Below are 23,398 nucleotides of genomic sequence, written 5' to 3'. Positions count from 1 at the left end.
TCTGAACACCTGCTCAGCAAACAGGGAAAGACATCTGCCCACAGAGCTTCGGACAGTGCTTTCCTGGATGGAGCCTTGTGTCTGCTCTTTGTGGATGGAGGCAGTGTGAGAGCAAATGGGGTGGAAATACGCAGATGAATATTATGATCAAAGCAATGTCACATGTCAATCCATGCCTGCCTGCTTTCTCCTTGTCCCTGTAAGGGGACTAATTAGACATGATCAGATATAATCATAGTGACCCTCATCTGACAAGGGCTTTTAAAATATCTAAGAACTGGTTTTGGAGGCAGAGGTAAACTCAGTGCCAGCTCTGTCACTTGTGATCTGTGGGACTTCAGTCAGATTATTTAACTTCTCTGAGCCTCAGTTTCCTCCACTGTAAAACAGAGGTAATGACAGAACCTGTCTCATGGGGGAAATGTGAGTCAAGCTCTCTGTAATAGCCCGGCATGGAGTATGCCCTCAGTCAGTTATCGTCACTATTTCATAATGTGGCCGTAGGCAGGCCACTTAAGTGGTCTGTGCCTTGTTCTCCCTGTTTGTGAAAAGGGAAGGATGTCTGGCTTCTGCAACCTACAGAGATGTGGGAGAAGGCAGTCTGAATACAGCAGAAGAGGCTATATAATAAATAAGAGCATGATTATTCTTTTCCTATAACCACACTAACACAATCCTGGTAGTCTCAAAAGTGTGCTTATCTGCTGCAGATTTATGTCATGATTTAGCGATGTCTGTCGAGCTGTTGGAGGAACCAGAACAGATGGGAAATAGTGATAAAGGCTGCCAAAGACAGAGGGCCTCACCCTGTCGTCTTTTGTGGCTGCTGCAAGTGGCTTTGGGATTTGGCTTCTCCCTGTCATAAGGTTCTGCCCCTGGAAGGTGGTGAGTGCCATCTTCTGCCCTTGTTGGAGTGAACCCTTGGTCATCCATTCAATCTGGAGATTTTACTTCTTGTCTCTGGTACCTACCAGGCCACCTAACCATGAGAGGATGGACTGAAGAAGTTAAAGAAAATGAAGTTCAGATTTGTCAGTTTTGCTTGATGATTGCTTAGCCTTGATCATGACTTAGAAAAAGTAGAAAATATTGCTTAAAATCAGTTTATATTGTTTTTTGAAATTGCTTTCCATATCCTAGCAAAGCCCAGGAGTACAATTCTATCAAGTTAGGAAGTGAGCCACAGAACAGGCTCTGCCTTTAGATCCTGCAGGCTGCTTCAACGGGGCTCCTACTTTCCATTTATCTTGATATGTGTCTGTGACACATCCCCTCATAAATCCAGTAGCCCATCTGGTGAAGGGGACACAAGAACATTGTTCACAGTAGCAAATATGTTTAAATTTTTTTCACAGTCTGAGCAGAGCTATTGCCCTTGCTTATATTTTCATAAATTACCTCTACCAAACGTTACTTTCCTAATCTCTATATGGAGTAGTAATTAGTCAATTCAGCTTGATCCAGGGATCATTTTCATAAAGGAAACAAACTTCTGAATGTGTAATTCAATTAGAAGGATTCTGTAAAGACACCTGGAAATGACCAACAGTGCCTTGTTTTTAAGTATAATTTGCCTGGAACACTGCCAACCCATTCTAAAATGGCAGCCTTTCCCCAGTAAGTTGCTCTTTCTTGAGTATTTGGGAAGTTGCTAAGGGCACCAGTGTTTATAGGTCATCATGTGACAGGTGAGAGACATCTCTCTCTCTCTCTGTCTCTCTGTCTCTCTCTCTCCCTCCTTCCTTCCTTCCCTCTCGCCCTCCCTCCATCCCTTCCTCATTTCCCCTCTCCCTGGTTCAGAATTACAGTTTAGTTTCACTTTGTTCATTTTTGACTTTTGTGGTACCATATTTTAGATTCGGAAAGTAGGTTCTTCATCTGAAAGGCACTTGCTAAATAAATATTTATCGAACAAATGAATAAATGAATGAGTGAAAGAAAAATAAACGATTGACTTTTGATGGCAAAAGAGTAATGACTGAGAGTTGGCAACTTACTCTCTCCCAAATGCTGGAGATGAAGGTGAAATTACAGGTACATTTGACCCTTGAACAACACGGATTTGAACTGAATGGGTCCACTTATATGCGGATTTTTTTCCCCCCAGTAAATACTATTGGCCCTGCTATTCGCAGGTTTCACGTCTGCAGATTCAACCAACCACGGATAGAAAACAGTATTTCCACATTCCCAACCGTGGTTTCCCAACTGCAGATCGAAAGTGCTGTTTTCAGTTGGGATCCACGGTTTGTCAAATTGGGGATACCAAGGGCCCATTGCAGAGTCAAAAGTTAATGAGGATTTTCAACTGGGAAGGCGTCAGCACCCTAACCACCCACCCCTGACTTGTACAAAGGTCACCTGTATATTGCTCAATCCTCATGACAACTCTATGAACTTGTATTACCTCTATTTTACAAAATCAGAGTGGTTGAATTTATGGCTGTAAGTCACATAACTGGTTCCAAAGCCAATATTCTAGTTTACGACCTTCTTACACACACACATGTATTAAATGCACAAAAATCCCCCATATTCCTAAGTTTTTCCCAGTATTTGAGAGTACACAGGCTTAACCATTTGATATATATATATATGTATATATATATATATATACATATATATATGTATATATATATATATATACATATATATATGTATATATATATATATATATATATATTCACACTAATTGAAAAGTCATACTGGAGAGGGAAGAAGGCTTAGATTTACTTCCCAAACAAACTGTTTGGATGCTTTCCTGAATCCAGGAGATTTTCCCTCCGGGTGTGTATTAACAACACCTGGAGACCCATGTATGATTAAAAGACAGCTTTTGTTCAGACTGTATTGATCTCTCTTAGGTCAGCATGTTGTGACTAGAGCAAGAATGACCAGCAGCGACTGTCAGCTCGTCCCTGTAACTTGGTATCCTCTGTGGGAAGGAAATACCACAGTGTGTCGCGGTCCAGCATCCACTGAGTAGACGGTTGTATTCGGTTTCACCTGAGTCAGGGCTCAGGGAACAAGGTTTGGGGTGGGGCGTTGGTTCTTGCCTGTGTCTGCTTTCCACAGAAAGAACGGTACAATCCAATGGCATAGTTCTGTCCCCTTTCCCACATTGGCAACTCTGAGATGGAGAAAAAAGAATACGAACTGTTTCCACACTGTCCTCCCATCTCCTGCAAGAGAGGGAAGGTAAAGGGGCGGAGAAAAGGAGAATGGGGAGGGAGAGAGAAGCAGAGAGCCCTCAGTGGACTGAAATCCCTCCCCCCGCGCCACACAAAATCCCATTCTCTCTTTAGCCTCCAATCATAAATATCCATCCCATCAGGTGAGGCACCTACTTGGTGCCATGATGATTCTACGAAGCTGAGAATCTCTGGTTGTAAAGTTGTAAATGTCTTATTACTTTTTACTGTAGATACAGAATAACCACCACATTAAAGAAAATTTAAAACGAAATTCAGGAAACCAGTGGTCATCCATGACCCTAAACCAACACTGACAATTTCCACTTTTGCATAAGATCATGCCTGTCTGAACACTGTTATTTCTGGTTTTTCCACTGCCACTTAAAAAAAACCATCTTCCTGTGATGATGTTTACTCAGAGAGGTTAAGTAACTTGCCAAGGGCTCACAGCTAGTGAGTGGTGAAGCCAGAGTGCAAATCCAGACTGTCTTGCTCCAAAGAGAATCTGGAGTGAATGCAGATCCTAATGCTTCATACTACTAAGAAGTTGATTCTGCATTAGAAATAAGAAACAAAGCAGACAAGAGAGTATATCGTGGAGAGGAGATCTAGACAAGGAATAACTTTCACACCTTTCAGGCACTTCCTACATCAAACACTCTTGCTTTCAGTTGCTTTTACTTTAATTGAAGTCTTGCCTTCATCTGGAAATCTCGTCTTTTTAGTACAACCACCACCAGCCACAAGACTCTTGAGAACTTGAAAGGAGACTTATTCAACAGGAGATGTACTGTAAGTGGAAAACACACACTTGGTTTCAAAGACTTAGGATGAAAAAAGTATATTAAAAAATCTCAGTAATTTTCAAAATATTGCGTGGTAAATGAAAATATATGAAACTTAATCTCACCTGGTTTTTTAGTGTGACCATCAGAAAATTTAAAATTCTGTATATCACCTGCACTATGTTTTTACTGGACAGTGCCATTCTAGATTTACTAATTTTGTGCCTCTTTCCTTTCCATTCTGGAGCTGTGGTGATGGGTTTCCCCTCGGGGGCTTCACTTTCAGGACTTGTTTTGGTCATTGGAGGCTTAAAAGTCAGCATTAAGCCTCTAAACTTACTGTACTTGATTTATTTATCTAAGTGAGGGCTGTTCATATCCATGAAAGGAGGTAGTGAGTAAAACATTTTATTTTATTTTATGTCAGCTTAGCACCTGATTTCCTCTGAAATTAAATCTCTCTGACAAGAACATGGCAGCTACCCTGCCCTGTGACCCCATGATTGATCTTTCCTTTTAAACTGGCCTCTGTGCAGGCAGAGCAGGTGGGAAAAGAGATCTTTACTTTGTTGCCCACAGGCCCGTTATAGAATTCCAAGTTGCCTTTGAAATGTTTTAGGAAACAGTGAAGACTGTTTTTCACTGACCCTTTCATCTGCAAGAGAACCTGAAGCCTCAGTTGTACTGCTGTTGTCAGCAGCTGTTGTTGACGTACATCTTAAACGTCACAGACCCAGGAAGAAGTCACAGCCTCAACTTTTAAGGAACTTGGGAAGTTCAGAGGGAGGCAGGCTTTCTGATCTATTAGGAAATGACAAAGACTGAGTAAGCAAGAGCCAGATTGTGTGGCTCATCCTCTAATATCAAAATGAAGCCAGAGAAGGGAGTCAGCTACGTGGGCTACTATGTTTGGGGAAGGTCTTTTGAATGAAGGCAGTAGGCCTGAAGGGTGTAGTAGGTTTTGGATTGTTCCAAGGTGAGAGCTGTAGGCAGAGGAAGAAATGGGCACCACATGGTCAGGGCACATGTCTGGGAGGCATGTGGAAGACCCTGGGAACCAGTCACAGGTAAGTGAAATTGAGGTGAGGGGAAGCAATACATAATAGGGACCTTGACCTTGGGTTTGATTCAGGGGGAAGCTGATGGTATGTTTTTGGACAAGGGCAAGGCAGAACCGGACGATGAAAACCCAGGCCCATTGCTCTGAGGGGCCACCTCAGAATGGTCCCTCAGGTCCCTCTGTTTGCCTACGTGTGGAAGTTGACACCCTGGCACAGCATTCAAGCTATTTAATAAACCACTATTGTAGCACTTACTATGTGGCACTTTATTTTTAAATAAATGCGTAAGTCTAAAATAAGTACATATTTACATTATGGCAAGTAAAACTATTTCCATTTATAGTAATCAGTGTGAAGACACATCGTAAGTTAATGATACTGTAAAAGGTAGGTGGACATAGCAAAAATCTTAAAGGTTTTCATATTCCACATTACAGATGGGCAACTGAGGCTCCAGAGGCCCCAAATCTTCACACGGCAGATTTATCTAACAGAGGCATGCAGGGTGGGTTGGAGAGTGGAGAGAATAGTGGCCAGGAGGCCAGTTAGCCAACTCTTCAGGAGTAAAGTGATGGGTGTCTTGTACTGAGGTGGTGAGAATAGAGAGGAAACAGGAGAGCCATTGGTTGGGCCATTGTTCAGGCAGCTGTTTCATGTGTCTGTCTGGGTTCATCTGTGATGCCTGTTTAGGGTACAGACTCCCAGCGTGTGGCAATGGTTCTGTATGGTGAACGTGAGCAGCTGCTAAGAGATAACTCATCATTAAATGTTGACATTTATCGAGTGCTTAGAGTGGACTACATCTAATGCTAAGTCTTTGAATTGAGTTACCGCTTTCATTCCTCATAATAATCCCATAAAGTATCTGCCATTATTCCCCCTCTGTTTCAGATGAGGGAACTGAGGCTCCGAGAGGTTAAGTCATTTGTCAAAAGTCACACAGCTGGGATTCAAATCTAAGTCTGTCTGACTGCAAGGCCTTTAGCCACCACATATACTGCTTCATCTTGTTTGGTACTAATGACTTTTTACAGCTTGTTCTGCTGTTTCTCACATCTCTCCCTCATTTAACCTAGGGTATGGATTTCTATGACTTAGCTTGGAATTTGATTCATCTCTTTAAGCATCAGAAACAACAGAAATTCACCAGCTCATAAACCCCATTCCTAACCCCTGTGCAGCATATTAATAGATCTTATTCTATGGTTTATATCATCATTAAAGTGGCTCTACTTGGCTCTTTAAGAAGCTCATTAATCACTAAATATAGACCACAACTTGTTCTTTTCAACCCTCTGCATGTTTCCTCCCCCCATTGTGTGATGCCATCTGGTGCTATGAGATCATGCTTTTTGTGTTCCTTTTCAGAGAGCCAGATTCATTGCTCCCTAAACCCCGAGAGCCAGTTAATTTCAAAGTTTGCACGCATGACATTGAAAAAGACTTGAATCTAATGCCTCCTTGTGGATTTTCACAGTATCGCTCTTTAACATAACATTGCATGGAACTTCTGTCTTTACCAGCATCTGATGTATATATGTATACTTACTTGTCTTCTTAGTAAGAGGACCTAACTTGACTGTGGCAAGCCATCAAGCGACTACAGGTTTCTCCTGTGTGATTTTTGTCAAGTTTCATTTTGTCAGTTTTACGTGTATACTATAGGAAGCCAAACCTTTCCTCTTTGAATCTATTAGATTTTCGACTCTGACAGTGGAACAAGTGTTAAGAACAAGGAAAAAAAAAAACCCCACAGCAAGTGGCAGGCTCTGACACTGCTGCTGACCTGTTCTTCACTCCCACTTTCTCCTCTAATTCTGCCTGAAGTCTAGTCATCTTCCTAGGGAGTAGAACCGGGATTGTAGAACATTTTCTTGCAAACTCCGCTGAGGAGTTCTGGGCTCACCACCAGACTCCCAGTCCTCGGGATCTTTGAGGACTGCTTGTTACTGTCAAGGCCAGGCCTTCTCATTCCCCACGCCTCCTTTCTCTTCTCATTTCAGGGATCTTCTGAGTGGTGCCTAGTGGGAAAGGAAAGGTAACTTGGTGATGTGTGCACTGCTTACCTCATCCCTGGCACATGCAGGACTCCCCTGGGGAAGTGGGAGAGCATTGGGCCGCCTGCTCACCTCCTTTCTGCTTCTCTCCCTGCCCACTGGGATCATGCCTGTTCCCAGCAAGGGGCAAAGGGGGAGATGTGCCCTAAAAATATTTGCAACGAGGTAAAGGGGACCACATATTTCCCTAGCACAGGAGTTGTTTTAGGGCCAGACCCTCTGAATATAGGTGAAAAATTTCTCCCCAGTCCACACCCCATCTCCAGCATTAAGTATTATACTTACTCAAATTCCACCAATTAGAGATTTATTTTCATTTGTGAAAATATTTTTTAAACAGCTGCCAGGATTAAAGGATTAACATTCATCCACATCTCTTTTAAATTAATCCAATCAGATTGCAGTATGGGTTGGGAGGGAGGGTAGGAGAAAGTACTAGATAAAGCGATGGGTACTCTTGCCCATTTCAAAATATGGTGCGTTGGGATGATGTGCAACCAGGAAAGGGAGGACATTTTTCAATATTATCCTTTCTCTCAGGGCCCAGAATTCGGGTCAGTGAAATTTGTATTAAGGAATCACATTTGCTGGCCTGGGGTAAAATAGGCTCCTGCAGGTTTTCTGGAGACCTAATCACCACCTAAGCCACCATGTAGAAGATTGTCTTTACCAAAAAAGATGGCTTCTGGTTTTCAGATAACACAGTTCCTAATAAACTTTTTGATGCGACCCATTTGAGAGTTAGAGATTTGATCAGATTCAGACACATGTAATTTATCTGTGTTAACTTAATATTTCAAGCTGATTTCTCCCAACTATCTGTATACTTTTAGGCCATTTGTCCTTGAGGAGTTTTGTATTTAGTTAATACAAACTCAGTGTTGTAACTCAATTAAGGGAGTTTAGATACTTATCAAATTTAATACATTCAAAAATGAAGCATGAATAAAAATTTTTATTTTATCATTATTTTTTTTATTGGAGAACAATGTGTTTTTCCAGGGCTTCAATCTAGTTGTGGAGGGTGCAGCTCAGCTCCAAGTCCAGTCGCCATTTTCGGTTAACCTTGTTGAGAGCTCGTCCTCTAACCAACTGAGCCACCCGGCTGCCCCCCTACTTTTTTTTTCATGTTTTAGATTTTCACTGCTCTGACTTGCCTCTATTAATGAGAATAATCAGGAAATTCCTATCCCCTCCCCCATTCCACCAGTTTAGAATACATTGTTTTGCCTTAGGTCTCCAGAATTCTATTAGAAATGCACAGCCTAGTAAATCACATTTCTTATTTCCTTCAAGGTATTGCGCAGCGATGCACAGCTATCAAGTACCACTTTTCTCAGCCAATCCGCTTACGAAACATTCCTTTCAATTTAACCAAGACAATACAGCAAGATGAATGGCACCTGCTCCGTGAGTATTTCTGGTTAAGGGTCAGAGGGGAAATGGTGTCTTTCTGAACAAAAATATTTCCCGCCAGGCCTCTCAGATTTGGACTCAAAGATGCTGGGCTGATCAATTTGACTTGGAGGGAGACTCAGGGAGTCATTTCACTATGCTGTTGTCACAACTTGTTTACACATCAAATGTGTGGAAATCAGGCACTGAGCCTTTGTTGAGACAGTGCAGTGTGTGTGTGTGTGTTTGCCCTGGTGGCGTCTGTACACAAGTCTTTTCTTTATCAAGTCATCAGGTGTAAGAACCTGCTCTGTCACTTATCTTAGTAAACCAAGGAGCTTATACCTCAGTACTCTTATTTTTGTGGTGTTTATACAATATTCATTTTGATTACTGTGTTTATCTCAGACCTTGGTATTTCTGTTAAAATATTTGTATGAGTGTATGTCGTAATTGTCTCAGGGGGTGTCTGTTACTTCTGCATCTCAACAGTGGGTATGACCTTTTTCACTGTCAGGAAAATGGAAAACTCCAGAAAGGATCGTTGTGAGGCTTAAGAGGGCCGATATTTACCTATAAACTGTTGATTCATGCTGCCTGGTGATAGATAACTCAGGAAAGCAAAACGTAGACTGAATTCTTTTCTGTTGTTTACCCTAATCAGAGGTTGACATTGTCCTTTTCCAATGAAATAAGTGGCAAAGACTTGCTTGTTTGCTGACTAAAGCCACTGCAGAAATCCCTGGAGGGTCTCATTTTCAAAGTAAATCTCTGCTGATCAAAAGGCTCTGTTTTGAATCTGAGATGCATAAATGGAAGCTTTATTGTAGTGGTCAAATATTGTAAATATTATGATTGAGAAATTTAGGACTGGGAAAGTCATTGGCTAAAATGTGGCTTATGTCTTAATAGTAGGACTTCCCGAAAATTCTTTCTTGCTGGCTGATGTTAACTCTCATTTCTCAGCAGATCTGAGTCTTATCTAAGCCTTCTTGTGTCTTAATTTTTGTGAGCATGTTTGGAATTCTTTGCCGTAATCATCTGTCTGGAAAGCCACAGTCTCAGATTTTAGTCAGGTCAGAAAAGATCATCCCAGGATCCTGAAAAAGAACCTCATTCCTTTACTCTAAGAGTTTGTACCATGTTATTGCCCAGCAAGACAGTATTTGAGCATTTTCCTTTTAATCCTTTTTGAGGTTCTCATGAAAATACGCTTTTAGCAGTCTTATGCGTGGCTCTTAGAAAGTCACACTTGCTGATCTGTACCATGTTTACCAGAGAAGCTTAACCTGTCTGGTACAATTGCGTATCCCGTGTGGATTATACCTGAAGCTTATTCCTTTTCATGGTCATAGAAAATACAACTTGAGCCACAGGGAATTTAGGAGGTTGTGAGATAATAGTAGCTGAATTATTATTACATTTCCCCTGCTCAGAGGGGAGGTGTCAAAACTTCTTATACCCTTAACATGAAATTCAGCCCCTTTAAATTATCACTGCTCCTGGCCCCTTGCTTTGTGGTGTCTATACTTGCTCTTCTAGGCAGCCCTGCTTTAATTTAGATGCTGTGAGTTGGAAGTGACAAATTTCCTTAAAAGAAAGGGATGGTCCACGTGTGACTAGGTCCAAGACCGGAAGCTACCATAATCCATCCTCTATGCAACACCCCTGAGGTGGCAAGGAGACACATGAATGCATAACGCGGTGGCGGTTGCCTGGGTCCTTCCACCTTTGTGGAGCAGCCCACACTTCAAACAGCGGGGCATGCCCCTTATTTTGGCTGGATGTGTATGCTGGCCCCAGGGGCTGCAGACCTATGTTTGAGATCTATTGCTTTAAGAAGGATTATAGAAATTTAGCTAACATGTTTTTTGAAGTTGGTTTGGTTCAAATTCAAAAAGGAAGGAAGAAGACTAAAAGTAGTGGGACAATCAGAGTGCTGCTTTAGGGTAGCAATCAGAGTGGAAGTGTGTCCGGGTACGTGGAGTCAGTCCATCGCTGGGTTTGGCCTAGAAGGTGGGGGAGGGGCTGTGTTCCTGGCCCAGTGATCACAATTGTGTTTCTGTGATCGATCAGACCTGACAGTGATGGACACTTGACCCATGGAAACAGTCCCTCCTTAACCTGGGTAAAAGGGTGCTTGGGTTTTGGGGCCTATGTTTAAAGGGAGAGGGCGGTTATGAACAGATGTCTCATGTGTGCACTTTGGGCCCTATTTCAATTGCCTTCATTTTGCCAAATCCTTTTTGAAAATAGGCAGGAATAGATATGAATGAAAAAGAAAATAATTGGCATCCATGGTGCTCAGGTAAAACCATATTTCACTATAGCTCACTGTTTAGGCTCTTTCTCCCGAGTCAGATTAATTATAGCCATTGCTGTGGTGGTAACCTACCTTTCTATTGTTCTTTTAAGGATAATGAAGATACTTGCTAAAGCCACCTCGCTGTCCGTTTACTAAGCAACTTGCTATCCATTACCCAAGTTGACCTTGGCATTGTCCTCTGGTTGGTTCTCTACTTGGTATGGACTTTTCCATGAACTCAGAGAGGGTAGACTCTGAGCCCTCCATTTGCTAACCCCCTTGGTCCTCTTATGAAATACCTGGGAAGAGGATGCCCTAAATCACCTCTGCCCTGGAGACCCCAAGCCCGTCCATGTACCTTAATGATTTTCGTAACATACATTCATACAAAGCTCTTCATTCTCCAATTGTCACTACCTTTCCTTCTTCTGCTCATTATGTGGCATGTCTGTTTGTGTTTTGAGATTAGATTTAAGAAGAATCACCGCTGGCTTCCTGGGCATGGCCGTAGCCGTCCTGCTGTGCGGCTGCATTGTGGCCACGGTCAGTTTCTTCTGGGAGGAAAGCCTGACCCAGCACGTGGCTGGCCTTCTTTTCCTCATGACAGGTACGCTGAACCCCTTATATGTCTCTCCCAGCAAAAGTGAAGGCTACTCTGCACGCAGCTAGCTTCCCTTTGTTATCTTTCCATTTATTTTGTTTTCACGTGTGAGAAAAGCACCTACAAGGTCATCAGGCTTTGGTGGGTAATAAAGAATTTAAAGAAAGAACAGTGTCAAAAATGCATCCCTGAGTTCTTCACTGTGGCCTGTTAGAAGGTTAGATGGAAATGTCTTGGGTTTAATCTCCATATGAGTCAGCTCTGATTTTTCTGTCCCTTTTTTTTCATACTGTGCCCCAAGCCTGGCCTGGACTCTTGGCAGACAAGGACCATTGCTTATCCAGAGCCCTGAGGAGAAAGAGGGTGACAGATCAGTACAGCCCATCCCCCCAGGTCGCAAGTCAACTCGAAGCACATCTCTTAGTGATGGCGTCCTTGGTGTCATTTTTACAAATAAAACATGCATTCATTTCACTGCACAGATTTTTTGGAGGACTGACTGTGTACCAGATACAGCTCTGGGTACTAGAGAGACACATAGTGAACAAGGCAGACGAAATCCTCCTCCATTTTTGTTTTAGGGAGACATAAACAATAATTGATGATAGTGATGAAAGCTATGGCGAAAATAAACAGGGTGGCACAGGGGCCTCAGGGGAGGCCTTGCTGTGGCGGTGATGTCTGAGTAAAATCAGGAGAAGCAGCCAAAGGCTGGGAATGTGCTGTAGGCTGAGGAAGCTAGAAGTGCCAAGTCCTAAGGCAGGGCTGGATGGGTGCATTTTGAGCCACAGAAAGACCAGTGTGGCTGGAGGGCAGGGAAGGAAAGGATAGTATCACCTGAGAGGGGAGAGGCAGGCGATGGCACGGATTTTAATCTAAGGGGGATGGAAGCCACCAGAAGGTTTTAAGCAGAGAGGTGACTTGTGCTAGGAGTTAGAAGCTGAGTTCACGGCTAACACTGACCAGAGGTGACTTACAAGAAAGAAATCCTTCCTTCTGCTCCTTCACAGAAAATTAGTGTATTAATGGTTAGTGAATTCCAAATTAAGAGTTTCAAAAAGTATGCTCAGTATCAGAACTAATGTTACTCTAGCTGTGTAACCGTTTTGAATACGCTTATTTCCACTAACCTGGTGTTCTGTTCCTCAAGTGACAAGTGGGTCGTCTAGGGAGTCTCACTGTAATGGTCGCTCAAACTTGAGTTAGCTGGAGGCGGCAGCGCTCCTCTGCGGACGCCGCTGTTTTCTATCAGTTTGTCTTTCAGGGCTGAGAGGTGGCACATTGCTTTCTGGCGGGGTCAACTAATCAGCCTTAGAAACTCAATTCACAGGCAGGGGCCCTTCTTCTAACTCCCGTCTGCTCCTTTCCCAGCCCGTGAGGAATGTGGATCATCATGGTAAGTGTCCTGACAGAGCATGCACAAGTCACATGGCCCCTGAATAGCTGTGAGCACCAAACCAACGTAGGTTTTCCAGCTTTTGGCGAATACACAGCGGCTGCCACGTCTGTAGCACAGGGAGGCTAAAATTCTAGTTCCTGAGGTTTTGGATGAAGATTTGAACCCTCATGACCAGCCATCGGGTGCCTGCCGAAGGGATTCATTTAAAATCCAAATTCTAGACTGAGCGGGGGAGGGCAGCAAAGAATCAGAGGACTCATTCATGCTTCTGCTGGGGCTCAGTGGTCGTTCAAAATCTTCCCTGTTGTCTTCTCTCCCTTTATTAGCCGAGCGCCTATTTCCCTGTCTCTCGGCCCACATCAGAGCAGTGCAGATTCGCTCCCCCCAGCCTCGGAAAGGCCCATGTCACACGCCCTGGTCAGGAACATGAGAGAAGCTGTAGATGACAAAAACCTCAGCAGAAGTCCAGGCCTACCTCGTTGTATTGCGTATCACTTTGCGCACCACTGTATTGCGTCCCCCAGGTGTTGCTTTTCTTGTAAGTTAAAGGCAAGACATTCCACCAGCAAAAATACTATGGCTTGCTTTATCGTGATCCTCACTTTATTGCAGTGGTCTGGGACTGACCCGTAATATCTCTGAGGTATGCCTGTAGCTTTTAAAGGACACGTTTAATGTGGGTAATACATGAATAATTTAGGATGTTCTCAGCATATAAAACAACTGTGAGCAGTAAAATAAATCACAAGGCCATAAAAGCCAGGCCTAGTGAGTTTTCCCTGGGAGGCCGAGGGGCTGGCTGGGTATTAAGTGCAAGGAGGGTAGCTCAGCATTGCGTCTACTCAGAGGAGAGCCAGCAGGCGTGTTTCCTGGGCTAGTTCCACCTTTCCCTGCTCAGCCCTTATTTCTGATCCACACGTGGATTGTAATTCCGGGCCAGACTGGCTCAAGGATCCTCAGGATTCATCATCAAAAGCCCCTGTGCAATTGTTAAACAAAAACAAGCAAAACAATAGCCTCAATAATAAAAACCCATAATAAGCAAACAGAAAAGCCACCCCAGATCTATGAACTTGAAGTTTGATGAGCAGTCCTGAAGGGCTGACAGACACAATGCAACATTGTTTTCCTTTCGGTGCTTGTGGTTGCCCAAACAACATTTTTGGAAGAAAGGGAAAATTCACTTACAGATCCCACCATTTGAAAAATTCGGTTGTTTAAATATTTTCTTTATTCTGGGCCAAATATTGCCCATGTGTTTGCCTCATTAAAAAAGGAAAGAAAAGAAAAGAAAATGTTTGCAACCACCATCACATGGAAAGTATTTAGTCTTCTGGGTTTCAACTTGACATCACACCATAAGGATTCCTTCCCCATGTCGCTACATCGTTCTCTATTCGGTCTCTAAGAGCTGCATGTGCTTCCCCGGAATAGTCATCTGTTCCCTTACTGTGGGATGTAGGGAGGTCCTCTTTGTGTTCTTACTATAAACAATGCCTTTACATTTCCTTTGTAAACACTGAGATGACTACATTAATCCATAGCATGAGATAAATTAGCTGCAGTAACAGGAAATGAGAGCCAGAAGGGTTAAAAGTATTGATGTTAATTAAGCCCGAGGTGCCTTCAGCAGCCCTTGACACAGTTACTCCCACAGATTTTTTGATGCTAAACTTAGCCCCTTCTAGTGCATTGGCACCTTCATTCTCTACCTGAACTTATTAGCCAAATCTGCAATGAAGAACATCAGTGATGTGACAGTTTGAGATGTTAAAATGGAAACTTCGAAACAATCTTTCTTTCTGCCTTATTGCATACAGACAGTTCTTGGTTACCCACAAGTGGAACAGCAGTACTGCCCACTGTCAGCTCTCATCGGGAAGCCAGGTTGTGTCCTCTTTTCTGCCCGCTTTTTTTCTGGGGCCTCTCTAGGGGTCCTTCAAAAGGACCAGGGGCAGGAGCTCCAAAGGTAGCCTTTTGACTTCCTGTCCTCTGAGGTTACACACATGGTCGCAGAGGTGGACGCAGAGGATGGAGGGAATAAGACACTCTTCTTCCAGCTGTCAAAGAGGGCCCATTACTAGAACACACTGCTTTCAGGGCACCATGGATGAGTATTTCATCAACATTAAACCTAATTTCATTAGATGGCCATTATCATGTAATTAGGATGATAATTTGTTACAAAGATAAATATTTTAAAGGGTTAATTTATGCAAAGCATTTTTAAATACAATTTTCATGTCTCTGTTGGAAAGTTTTTATTATTTTTTACTATACCGGGAATTTCAAAAATTGGATAAAGCATGGTCCTCCCTTGGTGGGGGCCTCACTGCCCCTGGATTCATTCCCCTTCACAGGCTGTGCCCTGAATGGCCACAGCCAGTGAGGTAGGGCCTTACATCCAGTGTCCTGACAGCAGACAAAGAGGAGACAGAGCCTGGGCTGCCCCAGCAAAGCTCAGGGACAATTAACACCCACGTTAGGGTATCCATTGCTTTGCTTCAGTGCCTTCAAAAGAAAAAAAGATTGCTGTAGTTAGTAGCTGTATTGAATTATCTAGGTTACCCATTGATTATAACTTAAAACTACAGATCCTTAATGCGTTCTCTGAAACCCTTGGCACCAGGTATGTTTTAGAATTCAGGATTTTAAAGTTTTATTTTAGAAAAGTAACATGGTGCATATGTTGTATATTATTTACCACCCTCAGCAGGGTCTGAAATCAAATACATTAACATTTTTGCAGCAAAACATATGAATATTCACACTAAGCTGGATCAATAAGAACTATAAATAGCCTTATGTCACACTAGGTCAGGCTTTGCCTTTAAATGAGATTGCTGCAATCTTTCAGAAAAAGAGTGGATGTTTCTGGATTTCATAACTGCAGACTGTGGGTCTTTTATTTGTTTACTTTTTGTAAAGTTTTGCCTATCTCTATTATTCTGCCCAGTCATTTAGTTAAGACAATTTAGGAATGATTTTTTGAGTGATCTGTGTGAAAAGTAGCATGAGTTTTTTCTTTTCTTTTTTGTAATTGCAAACAGATCAGAATAATGAGCAGCTCACCATTTGAAGGAGTGAAAAAAAAATCAATGTTTATGCCTTAGGGCGTTGCAGTTATGCTATTTATCAAGCAGGCTAACCAGGGTGAAGTAACTTCCACTTCTTTCAGCCTTTCAAGCACATCAAAAGAGGATGATCCAAAGAGTGGGCCCTGTTACCCTAATTACATCTTACCAGCCGACCACAGGCTCCAGGAAGGTTTTGGGGAAGGAAATTAGGTTGATGGTCTGGAATGGCAGCATAATTTTTCTTCTGTTTTGACCCGAAAATATCCCTTCCGTCCCTAAAATTCTATAATGTCATGGTATCTTCTAATTAAGAATATTGGCAAAAAACCTTTTAATATTTTATAAGGAAAGTAGCTGCATACAGTGCTTTTCAGAACCAGTTGTTATTCACCCTTTTGAAGATGCTACCAGCAATAGCCAGGACCTAGCTTGGGAGTCAAGAACCTTTCTCCCTGGGCGCCTCCATATGGGCTGAAGAGTATCATGTAACCACAGGAAACTCCCAGCTGGTCAGGGGAGAAGTGGAAGGGAAGGAAAAGTCATTGGAAGAATGGGGCAGAGGTGACTTCCCCCCTCATGGATTTTTAGGAAGGACCATTTGATTTGGAACTTTTGAATGCAAGATAAGGTGGTACCTTATCTCTCATGCCCCCGTCCCATACCTTGCATTAACTAAATTCCTACTGACAACAATGCAGCATTATTTGAAATAATTTGCTATATGGATAAGACCTACGTGGGGCAATCTGGGATGAACTGGTTCTTAGGTTGGAAGAACTCAGTGTGTTGCAGAACTCAGTTTTGTGCCGCAGGTTTTGTTGACTCAGCTCTGTTGACTCAGACTCTGAGTGGAACTTACAGGAAGTCTGACAGATCTCTGCTACCTTTCCCTGAGATACATGCTGGAAAGTGGAGTGGAAAGAACACTTGAGGTTCCTAATCACATCAACATCAAACCAAATATGGCAGTGACCATCAAGAACTCATTCAACTAAGCGACCTCTTAGATAATCAGAATTGGGTCTGGGACATAGTAGATGCTTGATAAATAATTCTTGAAAAATTGATTAAATAACATTTAAAATAATGAAATCTTGCTTAGGCCTGTAAAAGGGGTAGAAATATACTTCACACATTGAACACACACACAGACACACACAGAGACGCACACAGACACACACATACATGACGTTATGGGCTGAATTATGTGCCCCCCAAATTTATATGTGGAAGTTCTAACCCCTAGTACCTCAAAATGTGACTGTATTTGGAGACAGGATCTTTAAAGAGGTAATTAAATTAAAATGAGGTAATTAGGGTGGGCCCTAATTCAATATGACTCGTGTCCTTGTAAGAAGAGGAAATTTGGACCCGGTTACAGAGGAAGGACTATGTGAAGACATAGGGAGAAGAAGCCGTCTACAAGCCAACGAGAGAGGCCTTAGATGAAACCAACCTTGCTCACACCTTGATCTAAGACGTCTAGCTTCCAGAATTGTGAGATAATAAATTTCTGCTGTTTCAGCCACCGTGTCTGTGGTACTTTGTTAGGCAGCCCTAGCGGACTAATACACGACTACTGTAAGATATACTATGTAACTAAAGGGAATTCCACAGTATCAAAATTGACCTAAGACTAATAATCCAGCTACAACAAAGATGTTTTCATCATTTAACCAACACCTTTTCCTGGTGTCTTTGAAGGTGTTTTTTGTTTGTTTTTGTTTTCATCCCTTTTTAAAATGTCTTGAGTGGGTTAGGCCTCTTTTACAAAAGCTTTTTGGAAATATTGGAAACAATGATTTGTCTCCTCTCAGTACATTTGCTTGTAATCCTGTCCATCCCACAAATAATAGCTGCGGCAGCTATGTATTTGCAAACTTTCTTAGAGGTGTGAAGGTCTGAAAAGTAGGAACTCTTAGATAGGCTCTTTTGTTAATCTTTGCTTTCCTCTCAGAATGACTGCAAAAGCATTTTGGAAGGAGGAAAAAAAAACCAGTGAAGGGCAGCCTGTGGGGACATTTGTGGGAAAGGGGAAGTGTATACTGGGTATATATTTAATTACCTTCTCTACCTCTTTCAGCTGAGTTGAGTAAAGGCAGAAGAAAATGAAGCAGGTTTTCACCAAGGTTTGATGAGTGCCTTATTCCAAAAAGAACTTAAGTGACACAGAGATGCATGTATTTCATGATAAGATAAATGCAAATAAGTCATAAAAATAAGACAAAGGAGCAATCAGGTTTGCAAGGCAAATGGATCCAAGGGTGACATTAGCAAAAAAAAAGCATGCCATGAAGTCCCTGACTTTTGCTCATGGTGGGCCCCTGATTTAGCTTTAGGGAGTTTTAGTTTTCTGGCAACTTGGTCAAAGAAAGACATTTTATTAGTGACATCATTCTCCATGTCCATGAGGTAAGCACAAGCATGCATGACACCGAGGACGGAGAAAATCATCCTGCCAGTTAAATCCTCAGGTTAGATTGTTTCTTATATTCCTTTTTCTATTCCGTGTGAACTGGTGGTGTTATACTAACCTTTATTTCACCAAAAGCCATCTTATGGAGTTGGCAGGGGAGAGATGCTAATACTACCAACATTTAGTATAAAATCAAAAGGAGTATATATAGAAAGAAAAATTCCAAGATCATCAATTTTTTATTTAGTGACATAATACCACTTACGAGATTCACTAAGAAGTTTTGGGAAACGTTCTTGCTCTATACCATGTTTTGGAATAACAGAATCATAGAATTCTGACATCGAATTCTGAAGTACGGGATTTCAGTAACTAGGTCCCCCATTTTTTTTTCCTAGACAGAAAGACCAAGGCTCAGCGAGGCTAGGTAATTTCAAGGTCACACAATGGTTAGTAGTAGATCTGGGGACCAGAATACGCGTTTTCTGCATCTCAGCCCAATGCATTTGGACATCAAAGGATGCTTAAAAGTCTCAGTTTGAACTCAGGCTTTCAGAGGTCATTAAAACCACGTTACTTGTAAAAAGCCTTGCTTTTAGGCATTCAGCTGTGTGCAGACAGTTAAATGCAGAATGGAGTTTTTTTTTCTGCGAACAGGCCATTTTCTACTATTATATTGTACCTGTTGATACTCCAGAGATCAATTTTTTTTCTAACTGCCTTGTTGTTCTATTTCCAACGTTCGTTAGAGGGACCTTGTTATATACAAACACTGTCTTTATTTTGGTGCCAGTGAAAACATTCATGTGGATGTAAGAACATTTGCTCTTCACAAGGTTTGAAAAGAGCAGAGGAGTAATCTTTTTGGACTGGTTCCCTCCTTTACAAAAGAATTGTTTCCATCATGATCTTTCTTTAGAGAACTCAAAGTGATATGTTTGCCATTATAATGTGGAGCAAGAAATTGGAAGATAAGATTTTAATCCTTTTTAGAAAAACAGAATCACTTTAGAACTTAAAAACAGAATTAGGCAAAGAGTAGGAAATATCAAATTATCTCCAATCAAGTGTCCTCTTAATTTAAAACATTTCCCTTCTAAGTGCACATGTGGGAAAGGATTCAGGCGATGTGCTCTTACTTCATTTGAGTGGAGGCAGAACTCCAGCACTTAAATTTTGGCATTAAGGTGATCTTCATTCTCTCCCAATTGCTATGTGCTCTTAATTTGTTTTTCTGGTAGTGTTTCTGATCACCAAAGCTCTATTAAAAAGCAGCGGTGATGGTGGTGGTGGTGGTGGTAATCTATTTCATTTAGTCCCCTCTCTTTAGTTCTCAAATCTGTGTCTCTGTTTCCTATGGAGAGGCTGCACAGATCTCTAAGGTTACCAAAGTAATTTTTCAGCAAACAGGTGCGACCCCCACTGCACACAGGGATAAACCAAAGTATGAAGAAGAGATGCTGTAGGACTCAGAACAGAACTGGACATTCTGATACGTCACTGGGGGCCAGGTTCTGTTTTTCTTACCCATCTTCAGCTTAGCAGCAGCCTGATTCTGACCCCCTGCCCATCCAAAAAAAGCATCCTTGAGAGTCCATTGTGGTGGAATAGAAGCATCTACATCCTTGGAGCATCAGTTGAGTACTAAAAATCTGGTGTTTGGGGCATTTTTTCATTTTTTAAATCAGAATCCTGATTTTAGTGTTCTGGAAGGATTGCATACATATGTTGGTATAAAAAAGTAAAATTTTGGGTCTGTCCTGTTTCTTTATGTCACTCAAATCTTTAGGTCATTCATTCTGAGTGGTTGAAATGTATGATCTCCTTACTCAGCTATTTTACATTAATTCTAATTTCCCGGATTTAATTTGTATTACTTAAAACTGTTATTCACTCATTAAACAAATAAACAAACAAAAACCTCCCAATGATTTGTTGAGGTCCTAGTATGTGCCAGGCTCTGTGCCTTAAAAATGATTTAGCACTTGTAAAAATTCATTTAAAATATTATTTACAGGCAACATGATACATATTAATGATAAATGGTAATTTTAAAAAGCAGACTTTGTATGATTGCAACAATATAAAAATGTGTCAAATCAGGTATAGAACAAGGGGAAATAAAGATTGTATTAGCTTTGAGTGACTATAGAAGATATTTTCCCTTAAAAATAATTAGAATTTTTATTAAGTTGTTTTTAATAATAAAAATATATAAATTTAAATTTAAATATATATACCATTCAAGCAAGATAATTCTGAATAATTGAAGTTACCAGGATTTTCCCGTGTTCTTCGTTCCTATATCTCTAGTACCTGACGTATGGTCTGACACATAAAGGTTTTGCCCCTGTTTGTTGAAGTAATTCAAGTCAAAGAATTTGAGATCCTTTATTAATTTGGAGTGATTGCCTCATCGGTTGATTTGGTTTTCACAAAGGCCTACCTGGCATTTGCCCTGTAGCAGGCAAAACTGTAACTGAGCATTCCGTCCTTTTGTATTATTTATAGGAATATTTTGCACCATTTCCCTCTGCACTTACGCTGCCAGCATCTCCTATGATTTGAACCGGCTCCCGAAGCTAATTTATAGCCTGCCTGATGATGTGGAACACGGCTACAGCTGGTCTATCTTTTGCGCCTGGTGCAGTTTAGGCTTTATTGTGGCAGCTGGAGGTCTCTGCATCGCTTATCCGTTTATTAGCCGGACCAAGATTGCACATCTAAAGTCTGGCAGGGACTCCACGGTATGACTGTCCACACTCAAGTTCACTGCTCGGGGGCCCGTCCATGGGGCGGACGACTCCTGAGGGGAACAGACTGGAGTTTGCATCAGGATCCCAAGCACAAAGCGCTCTTTGACATTCCAACCTGTTGCCTGCCAGCCCTTTCTGGATTACTGATATAAAAATCATGCAAAACCTCCATACCTTTCTAAGGACAAGACTACTGTGGATTCAAGTGCTTTAATGACTATTTATGCTTCGACTGTGAGGAATAGGGAAGCAGTGCCATGGAACATTTATTTCTAGGTTTAGAAAAAAGAAGACATTGCAATGGAAAAAATTTGTATGATTGCCATTTATTTCAGAAAGTTTGTATATAACAATGACCTGAGAGTCATTTCTATTTGCAAACGGATTCCTAACAAAGCAAGTATAATTTTTTTTGTCATTGTACCATGCTTGTTAAATTTTAATGCAGCATCTTCAGCACTTGTCCGAATGGGGTCTCGTTGTGTCGGCACCAAATGTTTGTGCTTGTGGACGTTCCTCGTCACAGGAAGATTCTTCTTCTGTTGCCTTATTTATTTATTGTTTTAATTGAAGTCTCTTCTCTGTCTTTGTACTGGAATCAAGATCATAAGAAAACCAGATCAACCGTGTAAGAGCGAATCCATGACAATATGCAGTATTGTTTGAAGTCCTATCTGTTGTGCAACCTCTGTCTCTCTATGTTAACTGGGTTTCTGCATTAAACGACCGCCCCCTTGTTAATCTGAGTGTGTGTTTCCTGTGATCCAGCTGTGGCAACAGGTCTCCCTGACTATATGGATAGACAAGAACCCTGTTTTAATAAGACTATGATTAAGCCTTACTAATTGCTTCATTTCCATTAGGTTAGTCATTATTATTTATCTTTTGTAGCAATCACACACTTTGTATTGAAAAAAGATGTCATTTTCAAATTTCTTTTACAATCTTACCTTAGTATTTTAAACCTCTCTCTTTCTGTCTCTGCTTCTTCCTCCCTCCATCCTTCCCTCCCTCTCTTTTTACCATCTCCCTGGTCTTTAGCCAGTAATAAGGATACATGGTCTGCCCTTCTTCTTGGACCTCCTGAGCCAGTGGGGTTCGACCTTGGCTGTCCATTAGCGTCCTCTGTACCTGATTTCTTCAGCTGTACCTAAACTGGACTCCACCACAGACCAGCTGACTCAGAATGTCTGTGGCTGGGCCTGGGCTTGAGTATTTCTGAAAAACATTTCAGATAATTCTGATGTGCAGCTGGGACAGAAAGCCACAGCTCTGGCAAGAGCTGCCATTGTCTCCTTAGCAGCTAACACTGCTTTAGCTCTTACTATGGACCAATAACTGGGCCATGTTTTTTTCCAGGTATAATTTCATTTAATCCTCGTTGGTTGCAGCAATCTGAAGTAGGTACATATTATCATTCCATTTTCTTGATGAGGAAGCTGAGGATCAGACTCAGAATGCTTGCTTCATCTTCTTCTCAATTCTTTTCTTATGTGTGGATATAGGACAAAAGTTAAAATCCTTCCATTGTGTTTCCTTATCTTTAAATGGGGGGGGGCTGGGGGGATGGAAAGAGTCGGGGGGCACCAGCTCATTTCTAAGCTTTTCCTTTTAATTCCAACATTATCCTCTATTCTATATACAACGTGTGATAAAAATGCTCTTTAAAATAGGGGAAGTTGCCATACCCAGAAGTAAGTTGCCGGTACACTGTTTAATTTTGCAAAGGATACATTTTTTTCTTCGTTATAAAAACTGATTTGGTACTCATAAAAGGAAAATGATCATCTATATCCCCTTCCCAAATAAAGCCTGATTTCCAAGTGGCAGTGTCCATATATTGTCATGTGAGCCTTTTGGAAGAGGTTCGATGATCCCAGAGACCACACGAGTTCTAGCCAAGGCCAGTGGGTATAATCCCTGGCAATCTTTCAGAGCTGTTCAACCCGTCCCTTTGGATGAGATCAGAGACATACAGAAAGAGGCAATTATTTTTATTTATTACTTATGTGGGAAATTCTCAAAGCAGGCGCGCTGTTTCTTTGAAGTCTTCCTTATAGATTCCCATAGAAGATGTCAAGACTCGTGAACATTTATATTCCAACCACCAAAGCAGCATCTGAGTGAGTGACTTTTGAAGTTTCTGCGAAGCTTTCTAGGGATTTGAGGTGAGAATGGAAGAAAGCCTTGGAGTGACAGAAGGTTGAAGGGTTCATGCACCAGAAAGATTTGCCCAGAAGCAGGAAAAGTTCAGTCAGGATTTAAACGTGTGCTGGCAAGAACAGAGTCCTGCTGCCTTCCAGCCAAAGTGAGCTCAGAGCAAAGAGCTATGTGCCCAAGGTTCCTTGCTTT

The 23,398-nt window shown here is 41.7% G+C and overlaps 1 protein-coding gene across 1 annotated transcript in view; it reads left to right on the top strand.

Moving 5' to 3' along the window:
* The window catches only part of TMEM178A (transmembrane protein 178A), a 43,252-nt gene extending 21,465 nt beyond the window's left edge, over positions 1–21,787 (top strand). Inside the window, exons 2-4 of the mRNA XM_033125432.1 lie at positions 8,394–8,507; positions 11,267–11,404; positions 20,802–21,787. Of these exons, the coding sequence (XP_032981323.1) occupies positions 8,394–8,507; positions 11,267–11,404; positions 20,802–21,043 (494 nt within the window). The 3' untranslated portion in view covers positions 21,044–21,787. The remainder of the gene's footprint in view (positions 1–8,393; positions 8,508–11,266; positions 11,405–20,801) is intronic.
* Positions 21,788–23,398: the final 1,611 nt, after the last annotated feature.

Source organism: Rhinolophus ferrumequinum, chromosome 13 (genome assembly GCF_004115265.2).
Source record: "Rhinolophus ferrumequinum isolate MPI-CBG mRhiFer1 chromosome 13, mRhiFer1_v1.p, whole genome shotgun sequence".
In the NCBI taxonomy this organism is placed as follows: Eukaryota; Metazoa; Chordata; class Mammalia; order Chiroptera; family Rhinolophidae; genus Rhinolophus; species Rhinolophus ferrumequinum.
This window is presented reverse-complemented; position numbering and strand designations above follow the sequence as displayed.